Genomic DNA, 17,072 nt, shown 5'->3' on the forward strand with positions numbered 1-17,072 from the left:
GAGCGGGGGGGGGGGGATATGGAGGCAGCAGGTTTTAAAATAAACGCTGTGCAGGCTGGTGCTTGGCCTTTCCAGGCGCAGTTTCCATCCATGCCTGAGTTTCTCCGCATCTTTCCCTGCAATCTTCCCGCACAGTCCTTCTATGCTCAGCCCTACAGCCCAGCGCGGCCCCCTGGATTGCTCTCACCCTCCCTGCAGGCCGACCCGCCGCGCTGCTCTTTCCAGCCAGCAGGGGGCGCCCCAGCGTCCGAGCTTCCTCCTCGGAATCCCCGGGGACCGTCACCTGGCAACCGCGGCCGGGCTTGCAAACAAGCCGCGAGGAGCGCTGCTCTGCCCGGCGCAGGATGCCGCCCACCCGGGACCCCTTCCCCTACCCCCGCTACGAGAACGAGGACACCTTCACGGGCCGGGCCAGGTCGGGCCAGGTAAGGTCCCCGCCCCCTGCTGGGCTGCCCGAGTTCCTACCGGAACCTTCATCGGCCCAGCTCCGGCCCAACCTGCACCCCACTGCCCCCCCCATCCCCGCTGCCAACATGCAGCCACCTCTGGTGGGAACAGGGCAGCTGGTGAGCAGAGCAGCTGCTAGGAAGGGAAGGATCTAAATTGGGGAGGCGGGATCCAGAATCCAGTGTCTGTTGTGAAAGATTTAGCCTCAGTTTCCCCTGTTGTTTGCCTGGATCTTTCACATGGCAACAAACTGGCGGGGGTCAGGGGAGAGACACTGTCTGAAACTATTTTTGACTCCTTTATATATATATATATATATAAAAATGCCTGGCTTGCAAGTCAGCTGGGTCCCTTTGAAATCAGCTTTTCAGTGTTTGAGTCAGGCTCAACCCCCCCTTCTTCATGAGCTACTTAGAAACGGGGCCTGAGTTCAGCTGCCATCCAGGTGCAAGTGTGCACAGCTCACTGTGGGCTCTGACCTTTCACCACAGTTTGATACTCCAGCCCTGTGTTAAAAAAGGAGCAAACTGAAAACAATCAAGAATCCCACAACTCTGCAAACAATTGGAGTGAGGCCAGATCTTCACTAGCAGAGGAGCAAGGAATCTGAGTAGGCAGAAAGCAGCAGGGGGTTTCTTGCGGGATTTAAACTATGTCAGAGGTTTGCCTTGGGCAGTCACTGGAAAGGGCTCTGGGCCGGGGAGAGGTGGAGAACAGGAGTTACTTGTTTGCTCCCATGGGCAGTGGCTTTCACTGCCAATTATTTTTAGCCCCCCCCTAACAGAGCAGTACAGACCCCATAGCTCTAGGGGCTGCACAAACACAGAACAAGATGGTCTCCGTCCCAAGAGAGCTGTTATGGGTCCTAACAGCCCAAGTGATGCCAGAGGCATAAACCTTCCTTGTTGCACCAGTATGACAGGTCTAGGCAGTGGCCTCCTGCACAGCCCTGCTGGCATGTAGAGGATGGGGGGCAGTGGATCCCCAGGGGTCCCAAGTGCCTGCAGTCAAATCAGGGTTCCCCTTGCACCAGGCTGGGGCCAGAGGGCTAACTTCCTCTACAAACAGAATCACCCACACACCCACTGGAGTAGGGAGCGGTGCATGTGTCCAGAGGATGCCCTTATGCCAATGGCAAAGACCATCTGACAGCCGGTGTTCAGAACACAAGCGGCTGATTGTTGTTTGTTCCAGACAGGCCCTTATGCTGAGCCCACCCACCTGGCCCAGCAGCAGGACCCCTGGAATCGCCTGCACAGAACACCCACCCTGTCCAGCACCAGAAAGGAAGTCTGGTATACAGAACCTGAGGTAGAAGCCCCCCAAGTGCCCCTCCGTCCCGCCCTTTGCTGCTCCCTCCCCCTCCTCACCATCCCACATCCTCTGGTTACCCTCTCGCAAAGGGCACAGCCTGAAATGGTCCAGAATTAGCAGATACAAGTTCCCCAGTGCACAGCCATCTCCTCGCCCAGGCTGGGCAGCCGCACTGGCCGTGCCAAGGGCATAGTAAAGCCTTTCACCCGCAGCTGCATTGGTTTCCTTTCTGTGCTCCACTTGCTTCTCTGGGATTTGCTTTCTGTCCAGCAGCATCCCAAGCCATGCCCGTGTGCTGTCCCCACCCCAAGCAGCAGAGAGGAAGCGTGTAACATCCATGCTGCGAAGCATCCTGGACACCTCTCGGAACACTTTGCAGCTCTCTAGATGCTCTCCAAGCGCTTGACAAACATTAACCTTGCCTCACAATCCTCCAGCCCTTGGGCAGAGGTGGATTAAGATTTACTGGGGCCCTGGGCACAAAACACCCCATTAAAATCCCAGGCCTGCCTACTTTTTAATATGGGCGTAGTTTGGGGGCAGGGGGCCACGTTGCCCCCTCAAACCACAAGCCCGGGCAGGCGCGGAGTGGTACTGGCAGAGGCTGTGCTTCGTGGGGGAGCCGATAAAGTGATCAGCTCCCCCTTCATGAAGCAAGGTCCCTGCTGGCAGCACCAGCCTCTGTCCAGGGAATGAGGGGAATCTTAGCCACCCCTCCGCATGAGAGCCAGCCCCTCTCCATGGCCCTGCCCCCTCTCTTCCCCCTGGAGGCCCCGCTGCCTGGCTGGGGTGGGGGGGTGTGGGGACACGGGCCAGTATTCTGCTCTCCGGCAACCTGGCCTCCTGCCCAGGGCAAGTGGAAGATCTGGGACTCCCCACAGCAGCCTGGACTGCATGGGTGGCTCTTACCACCACCTGGCTCTCGCTTCCAGGCAGCCTGAGCAGGGGGCACGGCCTTGGGGGGGGGGGGGGGGAGAAGAGGAGGAGCAGGGGCAGGGCCACAGAGAGGGGCGGGGCCTTATGCCTCCCCTCTTCTACCAATGTTCTGGCGCTCTTGCTGAGGGCCAAATTGGCTGGGCCCCTGGGCACGGGCGTTGATCCCCCACTGCCCTTGGGTTAGATCTGTGTTACAGATAGGGAAACCGAGATGCAGAAAAGCAAAACAACTTGCCCAGGGTGTGATGTTATAAGTGTAATATAATATCTCATTGAAAGATGACAGGGCCAGAAAGAGTTAATTAACTCACAAACTGACCTGACACATGGCCAAACTTTAGAGACTGGTTAGGAAGATATGTAAATGAATAGAACTTTGAAATGCAAGTCTGCATTGCTAGAAATAGAAGGGTAGATTGATTGAGTGACCTCAGCTGGCTCCCACAGGCAGCATTGTCACAGTGGCTTAGTCGGCAGGAACTGTGACGATGCTGCCTGTGGGAGCCAGCTGAGGTCACTCGATCAGGGTCAACTGCAAACAGAACGGGGCAAACAAACCCCAAACGCTGGTGGATATTCCAATACTTTGATTTACCAAGCCAGCACAAAACAGCTTCTATAGTACCTCACTGGTTACTCAGAAGTCCAAATAATGCAGTTCCCTTAAAGTACCCAGCCTCAGGCCTCCATCCAGACACACATTAGATATGATGATGATTACTGAAAATCTTATCTCATCATATAAACGAAAAGGTTCTTCCAATCCCAAAGGATCAGCCACACACCCAGGTTCAATTATAACTTAGATCTTACCCAAAATACACGCTTATAGCCAATTCTTATTAACTAAGCTAAAATGTATTAAAAAAGAAAAGAGAGTGTGTTGGTTAAAAGATCAATATACATACAGACTTGAATTCAATTCTTGAGGTCCAGATACACAGCAGAGATGAGCTTGTAGTTGCCAAAAGTCCTTTTAGAAATAGTCCATAGGTTATAGTCCAATGTCCATATTCAGGGTGACTTCAATCAGTGACTGGGGATCTCAATCCTTGTGGCTTAAGGTTTCCCCCTCTTGAAACCTAAAGCAGATCTGAGATGAAGAAGGATCGTGTCCCAGGGTTTTTATACATTTCCTGCAGCCTTTTGGCCTGAGAAAACAATAGGCTTAACTCTCCTTCTCCCAAACATCCTGGCAATTAGCACAGGGTAATTTATCCATTAAACAGTTCAGATACAGGTTACCACAATCTTCAAAGAGACATATAGACAATAATACTATTTCACTTAAGTGTCTTCCTAAATGTTAATATTCCTTTTTTGATCTTTGAATCAAAGCTATAGCAATAGACAAGACTTGTTTGCTTACATCACAAGACCTAAGCAAACATCTCCCCTTCTACCTCTAACAATGCAGGCTGCATTTCAAAGCTCTATTCATTTACATATCTTCTGAGGGATAGAGCTCAGTAGTTTGAGCATTTGCCTGCTAAACCCAGGGTTGTGAGTTCAATCCTTGTGGGGGCTGTTTAGGGATCTGGGGGAAAAAATTTGTCTGGGGATTGGTCCTGCTTTGAGCAGAGGGTTGGACTAGATAACATCCTGAGGTCCCTTCCAACCCTGATATTCTAAAGTTCGGCCATGGGTCAGGTCAGTCTGAGCTAGTTAACTCTTTCTGGCCCTGTCACCTTTCAATGAGATATTATATTACACTTATAACATCACAACAGGGTCACACAGTGCGGCTGTGGCAGAGATGAGAGAGTAGGACTTAGGCGTTCCAGAGCTCTCTGCTCTAACCACTCAGACCCATACCCTCCCCAGAGCTGGGCGCACAGCTTAGGAGTCCTGACTCCCAGGCCCCTGCTCTAACCAGCAGAATAACAGAGAGAAAGTCTTCCCTGTGTAACTCCCCACAGCCAGTGAATGCAGCAGAATGTAATTTGTCCCCTGCCTCAGGTGAAGCCCACACAGCACCCAGGGATGAGGCACCTTTACCAGGCTTGTCAGAGGCGCGGTCTATTGACTCTCTCTGAACCCTTCTGCAGGTTCCCAGAGACAGCCTGGATTTTAAGCTGACCTCACTCTACAACCACCACAAGGAGCAGCTCAGAGACAAGAGCCAGATCGTCATCCACAAGGAGACACTCTTGGATGTCCATGGGTGAGCAGGAGCAAGCGGCCTTTTCTCGATCTCAGGCAGGGCACAGCCTCCTCTGGGAGCAACTATTGGTGACAGCGAATGCCCCAGTCTGCTCACAGCTGCAAGGCTGTTCGCCCCATCCCCTTTTGGGGGCAGAGCCAGGGCTACTGCAGTCCTGGGGCTGACTTCGCTCGTCCCCCCCTTAGCCTCAGGGAAGTGTGGCCTAAAGGTCAGAGTCAGTCCGACTGCCCTGGGCTCTCTGGTAGGGCGGAACGTTAAACAGTCGAGGGTCTGATGGCCTGGTTCAGCAGACGAATGCAAGCCTCTTGGCCTAAGGTGGGAAGACTGCCACCCCGAGGGTGGGGTTGGCAGCAGGGGGCAGGAGAATCCAGGCCCACCCTATTCCACCAGGTCCCAGCCTAGGGCCCTAACAGTGGCAGAACCTACCGCCACTGGGTATGGGGGGATCCCACCGCAACACAGTGACAGCATTCAGCCTAATAGGTCGTCCCCCTGAGCCACTTCCTACCCCATCTCCTCGTGTGGTGGTCCTGGCATCCCCAGCGTCCCAGGGTTCATCAGTGTGGGCAGTTCCCAGCAGCTCCAACCCCTCTTGGGCATCTTCCGTCACATCTAGCTTCTGTGGTCTGGAGATTCATCAGCTCCTGCATCCTTCCTCTTCAGCGGTCAGCCCTAACTGAGCTGAGTTGCTCCCTTTTATACCTGGGTTCCAAGTGGCTCAGGGCCGTGGCCTCTTTGGCCCATAGGGTGGGCTTAACTCCTGCTGGACCAGTGAGGGGCTAGCAGGAGCGCTGCCAGCTTTTTTGCCGCCCTAGGCGGCGGAAGGTCCCACCCCGAAATGCCACCCTCCACAGAGGCAGCGGAAAGTCCCACCCCGAAATGCCGCCGCGGTCGCCGCCCCCCAAATTGTAGGTCGCCTAATGGGTTGCGCCGGCCCTGGGGGCCAGTGTGCCCTGTCACAAGTCTACATCCTGCAGAAGCTTCTGGCCTCTTGGCTTGTGCATGGAGGAGGTCTAAGCATAGGTTCAGTGGTGCTGCAGGGTCACTATGGGGAGGGAAGGCACCTCCCTGGCAACAGTTCCCAAAATGACCCTGCCCCAGTAGCTCACCTTCAGTCAATAGAGATGAAGACTCCAGCTCCTGGTTCCCAACTTCTGCAGCCATCTGCCCCAATCAGCCAACTGTACCAGGCAGTGCCCAGATTCCCCCGCATTCCAACCCACCATCAGCCTTGGGCTGTGCCCATTTACCTGGGGTTTGGAGCAGCCCAGACTCCAGTGTACAGGAGCTGGGCACCACCCTGGGGCAGATGGGGAATGGGGTGGGGCAGAAGTTCTCAGTCACAAAGTCCCAGTATTGGCATGTAGCCCAGCATGCTGCTAGCCCATCACAGTGTTGGCAGCACCAGGGACGGAGAAACCTAGGAGAGCTGGTATGGACAGGTCTGATGGTGCCCTCGGTACCACAACAGAAGAGGGGGTGTTTGAAGTTAATGACTAGTGGGGGGCTTCAGAGTCCATATGCGGCAGCTAGTTACAGAACAATGCTACAGAGAGACAGGGGGTTTCAGCCTAGACCCAAAAACGCAGGACTCCCGGGACAGAAGAGCTGCTCTGTTTACCTCAGGTTTGGCCATTCGAGGCTCATGGGAGGATAGCTCCTTTGAACAGCCTGCTGCCTTGCCTGGGGCTCCTGCGACATTTCTCCCCAGCAGCACAAATCCTGGCCCGGCAGAGCATTATGTAAACTCAGGGCAGCCCCAATATCAGCAAGTCACTTAGCCAGCACATGCTTAGGCACTACCTTACCTGCTGCCTACCTCGCCAGCTTGCTGGGTGCTTCAGGATGAGTGGCATGGCCTTGGTCACACTGACTGGTGCTCTGAAAGGACTCCATTGTTAGGCAGCACACTGGTGAGTCCCCACTAGGTACCAGCTGATCACCGGGATGCCTGCGGTTTGTAGCTAATTGCACTAAGAGCCTGTGCCTGGGATACAAGCCAGCTGGAAGGATTCCATGGTAGCTGGTGGCAGCCTCTTGCTGGGCCAGAGAACAGCTACCAATGCTGCATAAAGGCTAATGGACCCCTGCTCAGGAGAACAGAACAGAACAGAAACCTCAGCCTGAGCTTGCTTCCTCAGCCCCCCACGCCACATCCTCCTAGCTCTGCCTCCAGCTCCCTGACCAATAGTCACCCTGCCCTCTTCTCATACGCTGGGGTGGTAACAAGCTGCACTTGCCTCTGGGAGCCAGCAGAACTTATTCGGCAGCTTTTTACAGGCGTCCAATCCCTGCGGGCCTGGGGGGGGGGGCTGTGGCAGAGCCTTGTGTCCCAGAGGTGCAATCACAGACCCTGGCCACAGTGTTGCTGTTAATTGTCAATTTCTCCCGCTCCCTACAAATGGAGGAGGAGGAGGAGGCAGAACCAGGCAGGATATTATGCTCTTTGCAGTGTTGCCAACTGTTGTGATTGTATCACGCCTCTTGCAATATTTGGTGTTTTTCCTCAAGTCCCAGCTCCTGGAGTGGGAGATTCTCAGCTTTTATTTAAACAAAGTACATTTCCAGCCCTCCAGGCTGCAGAGAAAAGCTTGGAAATGTGCCCTGAGCCTGGCCAGAGAGGCTCAGAAAGCAGGAGGCAAAGAAACCCAAAAGCATCATCTGGAAAGTCTTGTGGCTTTGGGGGGGCCTCGCTCCTGACTTTTGAACCCTTGGGGCCAGTGATGCTGCACCTGACAACAATCAAGAGGCAATTAATACATGCAAGATGACCACATTATCGTTACCATGGGCATGTTGCCACACGGGGAAGAAAGGTCTGATCAGGTTTTTCCCCTTTGAAAGCTCTCAGTCCTGCAGTCAGACCCAGTAGCCTGGATAGCTGCAGGGAGCGGCTGTTCCCTTTGTCGGGAGCCCTGAGCGAATGCACTAAACCCACCCAGATGGTTCTTTGTGTTACAGTAGCGCCGGGGGGCACAACCAGAATGCAGGTGGCATGGTGCTAGGTGCTGGACATGTACCTAGTAAGAGCTGGCCTCTGCCCCAGGGAGCGCAGAGTCTGGAATTCTAATGCCTCTCCCTCCCCTCCTGCCTACTCCAGAGCACTGAAGGGTCTCGAGCCTGTGAAGGAACCCGAGCTGCCCCCAGTGGAGCACCGTACAGCCAGGGGCCTGTCTATGAGATGCTGGGTCAGCCCCACAAAGGAGTCGATCCACAGCATCGAGGGAGCCATCGGTAAGGGCAGCAGGCAGCTGCCTGTGCCTCCATCTTAATGGAGATCAGCCAATGGGATGGGCCTCAAAATGTGTCGCAGCCCACAAGGTTGAGAGTCTGGGAGGGTCAGGGACCGGCTGGCGGGGCAGTAACAAAGGGGCCGCTCCCTTAGTGCGGGGCACTGTGGAGGCTGCTCCTCTGCACTGCTACCGTCACAGCCACGTGGGGATCCCAGCTCCAGTGTGGCTGTGGTGTGGGGCTGCCTGGGCAAACCCTGTCCTAGCTACGTGACAGGAACTATTCTGCAAGGATCAGTGGCTGCCATTACTTATCGGCAGGACCCCAGGCAATGAGGCCCAGAGATTAGGTGGCTGGCTGGCTGTCAGAGGCACCGAGTACCCACTGAAGAGACTCCCCCAAGGCCACCAGTGAGCCTGTGTCAGAACTGGCGATGCATGAGGCAGCATGACCTTATGGATAGAGCACTGGCCTGGGAGTCAGGAGACCTGGTCAGTGCCACCCACCTGTGTGACTTTGAGTGAATCAGGGCACATCTCTGCCTCAGTTTCCCCATCTGTATAATGGGAATAATGATGGTTCCCTTCCTTTGTGACATATTTGGAGATCTACGGCCACCATGATAACTACTAGAACCAGAGTCCCCGTTCACTCCAGCATGAGGCCCGGCCTGATGCCACCTTCCACACTTGGTAGTAGTAATCACATGGCTTTCTCCTTCCCTAGAGTGTCCCCACACAGCTGCCACCAACAGTGGATACTCCCGCAAGGAGAACGGCAGCTTCTTCTCTCAGTAAGGAGTTTTCTGGCTTGTGCCCTGGCTGTGCGGCTCTGGACCCACTTCCAACTTGAGTGAACCTTCTTCTGTCTGCTCTGTGTGCATTAAACCCCTTCTGGTCAGCAAAGCTCGTCCAGCAAAACAGCCATGAACAGGGAGAGATTTTAATTTAATTTCAATCTTGTTTCCCTGTCCTCTTTGCTGCATTCATCCCTCCATGCTGGGTAACTGTGGGGTACACAGCATCGCAGCAGGCAATACTGACCTTCGTGCATCAGCCCAGAATATTTTGTGCTACCTCTCCACCTCCAACATGGCTCCAGTCAGCCACCCAGGCTGGTCCTCTAATTCTGGGGGTCCAACTTGGTGCTCAGCACCCACAACCCCCAATAAAACCTGTAGGAACAGTGGGTAACCAATCAGACCCTTTATTAACTTGGGCTTCCAATAATCAGGGCTCCTAAATTAGAGGCTGTTTTCTAGAAGCTGGCCTGTGGGCATGAGCAGGCACCGCACGTGGCAGCGTGGTGGTTTATTCATTAAAGAACATTGGGGCATTCAATAAACTGAAAAGGCGGCAAATTCCAAACTAATACAAGGAAATATTTTTTTTCACACAATAGATACTTAGTCTATGGAACTTGCTGCCACAAGAAGTTGAGGCCAAGAATTTGCAAGAGTTTAAAAGGATTGGGGATTTTTCTATGGAAATGAGAAAATCCAGAGTAGAGTTAATTCTGGCAAGGATATTAACCTTCCTGCTGCAGGGCTCAAACTCATCTTTATTAGAGACCAGGATGAGACCTAATGTGGGGGCAGATTACCCCCATTCTACTATCCTAAGATTCTTACACCACCCTGTAAAGCAGCTGGGGCTGGGCACTGCCAGAGACAGGGCAATATGGAGCCATGGGCTGATCCGTGCTGGGGGTTCTTATGCGCCTGCTGTTTGGGGATCATGGACAGAAATCCAGCTTCCCCACAAGATGCTTTTTAAATTATTTGTTTGGTCTCTTTCATGGCAGCGAGCTCATGCCTTGGCTCTGCCCTCTTGGGAAGAGTTGCTTTTCTTTGTCCTTACAATGGTTCCAGCATGGCTACATGTATGTTGCTCAAGTGTCATAGAATCATAGAATATCAGGATTGGAAGGGACCTCAGGAGGTCATCAAGTCCAACCCCCTGCTCAAAGCAGGACCAATCCCCAGACAGATTTTTGCCCCTGATCCCTAAACTGCCCCCTCAAGGATTGAACTCACAACCCTAGGTTTATTAAAATGATGGAGTCATGGGATGCTGGCATACATCCTCTCCATGGTGAGCCAATAGTCTTCAGCAAGGTAATTCAGGCCCCATGCGTAACACTCAGCACTAGCATGTCTCCAGACTGGGGCTCGAAAACACACCTGATGCTCAGTGCCGGGCAGCTAAAGGAGCCATCTCCCAGCTTTCTAAAATGAGCCAGTTTGGGGGAAGCCCAAACCAGGTTCATTCATTAAATTACCAGGTTAAAATAACCCAGATTAAGTGGATCTATAGTGGGGGTTTACACCTGTGCAATTAAATGGATTATTTATACTGGTGCAAAACAGCCATGTGCAGATCAGTGGCTATACATGACACATCCAGCCCCAGGGTCAGGCCATAGGTGAAATGAGTTTGATGATCTCAGGTCTACAGCTGCTTTATATTTGTCTGAACTCCTCTGGGGAATAGTTGGTCTCAGAGTAGGAGCAGCCAGTCAGAGGTGAGGTGAGTAGAGTGAGGCAGATAAGGCTTGACAGAATTCAAGCACCTTTCCAATGTGGAAGATGCTACTGTAGCACTTGCCTGCATTACACCTCACTCACACCAGCAGCTGCTCATTTCCCCCTCCATGTATGCCTCAGGAACAAGAGACCCACACACCAGTTTACTGCAGCTGTGGATCAGCTCCAGTGTTTATTCCTCTGCACTCATTGCTGGGCCAGCCCTGCCTTAGCCTACACAACGGGGAAAGAGCAACGGTAGGCTCACTACATGATTCTTCACTCGTTTGAAAAACTCTGTAGTTTCCATTAAAAAAAGTTCCTTTCTTGGCAATAGAAGAGGATGGCGGCAGGATGAATGGGCAGCTAACCAGCCTTCCAGAACCATGGCTCCAGCCAAATGTTACAGCAGCCAAAGGTGTGAACCTCACCACCCCCAATTAGCTTCAGTGCCACGTTAACCTCCAACTCCAGGCAGGGCTAAGGCATCTCTATGCTACAGGGACTAGCACCACAGCAGGGGGTTCTGACTAGCATGTCCCCAAGCCTAGGAGCTAGGTTGATGGACACTTTCTTCCATTCACCTTGCTGTGTCTACCCTGGGGTCGGGCGTGGCACAGCAACAGCGCTGGAGTGTGGGTTTTGCACACCTGTGAGCACCATAGCGATGTCAACCCAAAATGTAGGCCAGACCTCAGCAGAAGAGAAATCAGCTTGTGGGTTTGTTGCAGAGCTCCCCTCTGCCGGGGGGAGAAGAAGGATTGGAACAGAGGTCTCCCACCTCAGGAGCTTACCCAAATCTCTGGGCATTCTGCTGTGGGTCTCCTTCAATCTCTGAAGCCACTCTGCTTTGGATAATTAAATGTGAGTGGTGCATGGGGACTGGACCTTGGCTGTCCCTGAGCTAGAGTCAGTCTCTCTCTGGTCCAACACAACTTTCATAATTTAACCACAGTGGACCAGTTTCAAGAAGAGGGATTGAGAGAAACCCACATCACAGTATCCCCAGCCCTGCAGGCAAGATGGGCAGCTGAATTCCTTTGGGATTTAGGCAAGAGACAGGCATCCACCCCCCTAGAGGGAAGCAGCAACAGGCACCCAGGAACTTCACCCTGAAAACCAAGCAGGGCACCATGTTCAGGCTCAGTGAGAGTTCTGTGGATTACAGTGAGCTGAAAACTGGGATGTAGGAACCTGAATGCCAGCCTGAGCCCCCCAAGTCCCTTTGTGGATCTGAGCCTTCATGACTTGCTTTTCCTGGAGCAGTGAAGCTCTCCCTGTGAGAGGCCACCAAGAGGCTGCTTCACCTGCTTGTATGGGGGTGACTAATGTATTACTACAGCTCATCAGCTCTTACACAGACTCACTGAAGTCAACATGCTCACTCACCTGCTAAGGGCTGCAGCCCTGGGGGCGGGTTCATAGGATCAGGCCCCATGATATGCGTGGTCAGAATGACACCTGCTAGGGTCTTGCCAGTGAAGCAGACAGTACCAGAGGGGTTCAGAGAGGCCACTGAAAGCACGCTCTGGGAGGGAGAGCTGAGCTAGATTTCAGTGCCCCTTTAACACCATTATGTTTTAGTGATTGGGGGTGGTAATAAGCCATTGACAGAGAACCTCAGTCACTGGGCATTGCTGTTTCTCCACCCCCTGCCTGAAACCAGCTTGCTCTCACACCCATTTCAGCCCTGCTCCCCACATTTGCTGTAAGATCATCCCAATTACCTTCAAGCTGTTTGCACTAGGCTGTGCAATGCAAGTGTCCCCAGGATACTCCTGAGCTACTCCTCAGCTCGGCAGGGTACTGCGCTCCCAGTGCTGGGAGTTCACACAACACACCCACAATACCAACCCGGTCACCCCAGGACACACATGCCAAGCAGGAAGCAGGATGGCCTTGGGTGCCAAAACAAACACGTACTCTCAGCAATTGGCCTGGAAGGGCCAGAAGTGCAGGAAAAATAACCAAAGGCTGGAGCCCTTGAAGTGGTTTTAATACTGAGAGCTATAAACTCTTGTAGGAGCTTTGAGCAAAGACCATCTCCCCCCTTCCCTCCCCTCCCACCCCCAATTACAGTCACCCATTAACCTAGGATCAGGATCATTTATTTTCTTTTGGAGAATATTCAGCTACTCCAGCCTGCATGCAATTTGGGGAGCTGAACACCAGAGATTACAAAGAGGATATTAAGGAGTGGAGGGTAGCACAGTGTGGCTCAGATTTTGAAAGCTCAGTTCCCTTCACAGCACTAAAACAAAGGGCCACATCTTCTGTACGCTGCATGTTGAGCCTGCTTGAAAACCTCCTCCCATTGTGAGTGCAGAGCACATCCAAGTGTGGTCTTGTTACTGGCAAAGCAAGGTATCTAGGGGCACTGCTGAAGTCTAGCTAAATACCAGAGCCACACAGCTGTATCACCCTGTGGCCAATGGGGCAGGATAACAACAGGCTACCCCCAGCCACCGTGGGCACCACCACCACGTTTAAATGCAGATTTACAAGAATTTTATTTGTTTATTATGAGCTTGATCCCCATCCCCTCCAACCCCCCCGCCCAGCAGGAAGTCCCCAGAGCGGCATGCATTCTTTAGGGAGGAATGAAGGGCCATGTGTTCCAGGGACAGATGGAGCCCAAGCTTGGCTGGGGCTGCTGGCCAGACACCATAGGGCTCCAGGGTACAACGTTTCACAGTGAACACAGCGGCCTAGGCGGCTCATTGCAGTCGGCTGCTCGTGGGCCCAGGAGGGGTGATCGGGGTCTCCCCACGTGCAGCCCCAGGCAGGGCTGTGAGGCTGCCCAGCAACCCCGCTCCTCGTGGGCCTCCCGCGGGCGGCTGGAAGGGGAGTTACTACCCTGGGGCGACCCTGTGAACAAAGCCACCAGCGGCTGCTCTGCAACACTTGCCCCGCGCCCTGAGTGTCAGCGCTGCGCTGCCCTGCCCGGAACCCCCCCCCCCGCCCCCCCCCCCCCGGCTCGCGCCGCGCGCGCGCACACACAGCGTGGGGTTCGCGCCACACCCCCCCGTGCGGCCGGGCTCAGATCAGAATCGCCTCGATACTCATGGGCCGGGGGCTCGGGCCAGCGCGGACCCGCCCCGCGGCCTCGTCTATCTGATCGACTCATCACGTCTGAGCGCCGGGCGGGCCGGCTGCGGCCTTCAACTCTGCCCCGCACAGCGCCCGCAGGCTTCGCGGGAGGGGTCTTCTCATCTCGGGCCGGGCGGCCGCCCCCGGCCCGATCGAATAAGATCAACGTGTAGGCGAGATCCCAGCAGGGCCGCACGCTGCACACGCACCCCGCCACCCCCGCACACGCACCCCACGCACGCTTAGGTGCACACTCGTCCCCCCGCACACTCACTCTCCATTCGCTCCCCTGCAAGGCTCCGCGAGCGCAGCAACTCCCTTTTATACAGCCTAGGGCCGCACTGCATCATGGGAGCACCAGCTGCCTCCATAGAGCTTTCCCCAGACGGGCCGCGGCCTCTCGGGCGCCCTCTTTGGCCGGGAGGATTCCACGCAACCCTCCCATGCGAACCGCTGCTTTTCACCTCCAGCTCCTTTTGCCCCCAGCCAGGACCGGGGCCGGGTGAGCGGGAATCGGGACATCTCCGCATCTCCAGCCAACAACATTATTTTAACATAACTTAGAACCAAGGATTAGCTGAAAACATGTGTGTTTGAGGGGAGATGTTAACACACTAGGAGACTTAAACATCCCATTGGCTCACCCACACTGCAGAAATTCTTCTGCAGAACCGGGAAGGACCTTAAACACCTTCTAGCATCAGTCCCAAACCAGAGAGTGGGCAAAGTCCGCAGTGGCTGGGGAAGCTCCACAGTGTGAAATCGTCTTGTTTTAGAGAGACAGACAGAAAACGTAAGCTGCTCAAATACAAATGTGAGGTAGATCAGTGCCCAGATCTGTGCATATGCAGGAAGGCCAGGGAAAGTCACTATCAATTCTCTGGCTCTAAATATTTAATTATTTTCCGTGCAGGTAGATTTTTTCCCCTCTGTATTTTTCTGTGATTTGCATTATAGTCTGATAAATGTATTCTGACCTCCTAGTTTACTTGGTTCATAGCTTCCAGAGCTTGTGTGGTTTCTGGTTTTGTCTGTGCAGAGTAGATCACGCCAGACGCAGGCATGCACAGCCGCAGTCTAGCACAATTCAGTGACATCAGTCACCCTATCTGTGCAGGCCAGAACACACTGCTATAACATGCTAACTCACTTCCATGCTGTAGCGGGGTCTGGGAACATGTTCGTTTTGTTAGTATGGAAGTAGGGTGACCAGATGAGAGGAAGAAAATATTGGGACACTGGGGGGGAAAGGGGGGGAAGCCGAGTGCTGCTGGCAGGGGGCGGGTGGGGGGAACTGCCGGCGGAGCAAAATATCGGGACAAATTGTGTTCCAACCAGAGATCGGTCGGGATGCAGGACAAATGCCTAAAAATCGGGACGTCTGGTCACCCTAGAAGGGACATAATTTGACTCCTGTGGGTTGTAATACTTGGGTCTAATATTGGTTCCTGGGTTTAGTGTGTGGGTGCTAGAGGAGGTCAGTCAAGATATTCTGCTGGTCCCTTCTGGCCTTAAACTCTATGGTGTAAATCTTAAAACTTTGTTGAATGAAATTCCTGCATCTGTTCAACTGCATAGTCAGCCCACTCCCACATTCTGTCCTGCAGTGCCCTCTGCCATACCCATAAGGCTAGTACAAGCTCCATATAGCCAGTAACCAGATTATAGAGAGGGGTTGTGTTTTCCAGGCTCTGCTACAACAGGGTCAGTTTAGACTCCATTCTAGGTGAGGGCTGAAGTTCTGTTTAGCAAATCAAAACAGTGGATTAAGAAGCTACCACATTCATTCACCAAGGAGCAAAATCAGAGAAGTAGAAAGGGGCCAAGTGAGAGGAAGGGTGGCACAGTAAACAGGGTGCTAGCATACAACTTAGAAGACTCAGGTTCAAGTCCCTGCTTTACCACAGTCTTCGTGTGTGACCTTGGGCTAGTGATTTAGTCGTATTGTGCCTTAGGTCTCCCTCTGTACAATGGGAATCATACTGCCCCCCTTCATAGGGGGAGTGAGGATAAACACATTAAAGATTATGAGCTGCCCAGATATTAGGGTCTGGGTGCCCTAGAAGAACCTACTGTGGATGTTACACCATCTTCAGCTTTCACAGTCCCTCAGAACACCAACTTAAATGTCTGATACCCTCCCCCTAACACATCTGAATCTGTGCCCAGACCTCCGAGAAGAGTAGCCATGCACAAAAATCCCTATTTCAACTGGGCTTTCCTAATGGCTATTGTGGGAAAAAGAGGGTTATGAAGCTCACATGCTGGGTTCCATCCACACAAGTTTTCATGGGAGCTACATTGAGTCCCCATCATAGAAGATTAGGGTTGGAAGAGACCTCAGGGGGTCATCTAGTCCAACCCCCTGCTCAAAGCAGGACCAGCCCCAACTAAATCATCCCAGCCAGGGCTTTGTCAAGCCGGGCCTTAAAAACCTCTAAGGATGGACATTCCACCACCTCCCTAGGTAACCCATTCCAGTGCTTCACCACCCTCCTAGTGAAATAGTGTTTCCTAATATCCAACCTAGACCTCCCCCACTGCAACTTGAGACTATTGCTTCTTGTTCTGCCATCTGCCACCACTGAGAACAGCTGAGTTCCATCTTCTTTGGAACCCCCCTTCAGGTAGTTGAAGGCTGCTATCAAATACCCCCTTACTCTTCTCTTCTGCAGACTAAACAAGCCCAGTTCCCTCAGCCTTTCCTCGTAAGTCATGTGCCCCAGCCCCCTGATCATTTTTGTTGCCCTCCGCTGGACTCTCTCCAATTTGTCCACACCCTTTCTGTAGTGAGGGGCCCAAAACTGGATGCAATACTCCAGATGTGGCCTCACCAGTGCTGAATAGAGGGGAATAATCACTTCCCTCAATCTGCTGGCAATGCTCCTACTAATGCAGCCCAATATGCCGTTAGCCTTCTTGGCAACAAGGGCACACTGCTGACTCATATCCAGCTTCTCATTCATTGTAATCCCCAGGTCCCTTTCAGCATCACATACTTGGAGAATGTTTCACAGGGAAGTGTTGTCCCATTAACTGATGTGTACATTAATTGAACAGCTGCCTTTAAGGGGGTCACTAGGCTTAAAAGAAGGTGATAAACCTAGCTAAAAATGCCATCTGCATTCTAAGTATTTCTAGAACTCCACTGCTCTGGAAACGAGAAACTAAACAGCTAGATAACAGTTTGCGACACCAAATCCCTGAGCTGCTCTCCAAGCTCTTGGTAGCACATGGTTAACCAGACCCATTCACATCCCTGCCAACCCTAGTCAAACAGGCGCACAAATAAGGTAGCACATAAAAAACTCCATATTCTACTGAGACCAGATCCAAAGCCAACACAAACCAATGGAAAGATTCCCA

At 53.1% G+C, this 17,072-nt stretch overlaps 1 protein-coding gene and 1 non-coding gene across 2 annotated transcripts; one reads left to right on the forward strand and one right to left on the reverse strand.

Annotated features, from left to right (window-relative positions):
* Window positions 1–344: 344 nt before the first annotated feature.
* LOC112126020 (uncharacterized protein C1orf194) lies at window positions 345–8,889 on the forward strand. The gene is made up of 5 exons (XM_024224413.2): window positions 345–425; window positions 1,642–1,758; window positions 4,746–4,861; window positions 7,962–8,095; window positions 8,819–8,889. Exons 1-5 carry the CDS (start codon window positions 345–347, stop codon window positions 8,887–8,889), a joined length of 519 nt encoding a protein of 172 aa, XP_024080181.2.
* Window positions 8,890–13,655: 4,766 nt separating this feature from the next.
* On the reverse strand, window positions 13,656–14,062 carry LOC112101963. Its single transcript, XR_002907707.1, has one exon.
* Window positions 14,063–17,072: the final 3,010 nt, after the last annotated feature.

This window comes from Terrapene carolina, unplaced genomic scaffold (genome assembly GCF_002925995.2).
Source record: "Terrapene carolina triunguis isolate 2854851 unplaced genomic scaffold, T_m_triunguis-2.0 Scaffold31888, whole genome shotgun sequence".
Taxonomy (NCBI): domain Eukaryota; kingdom Metazoa; phylum Chordata; order Testudines; family Emydidae; genus Terrapene; species Terrapene triunguis.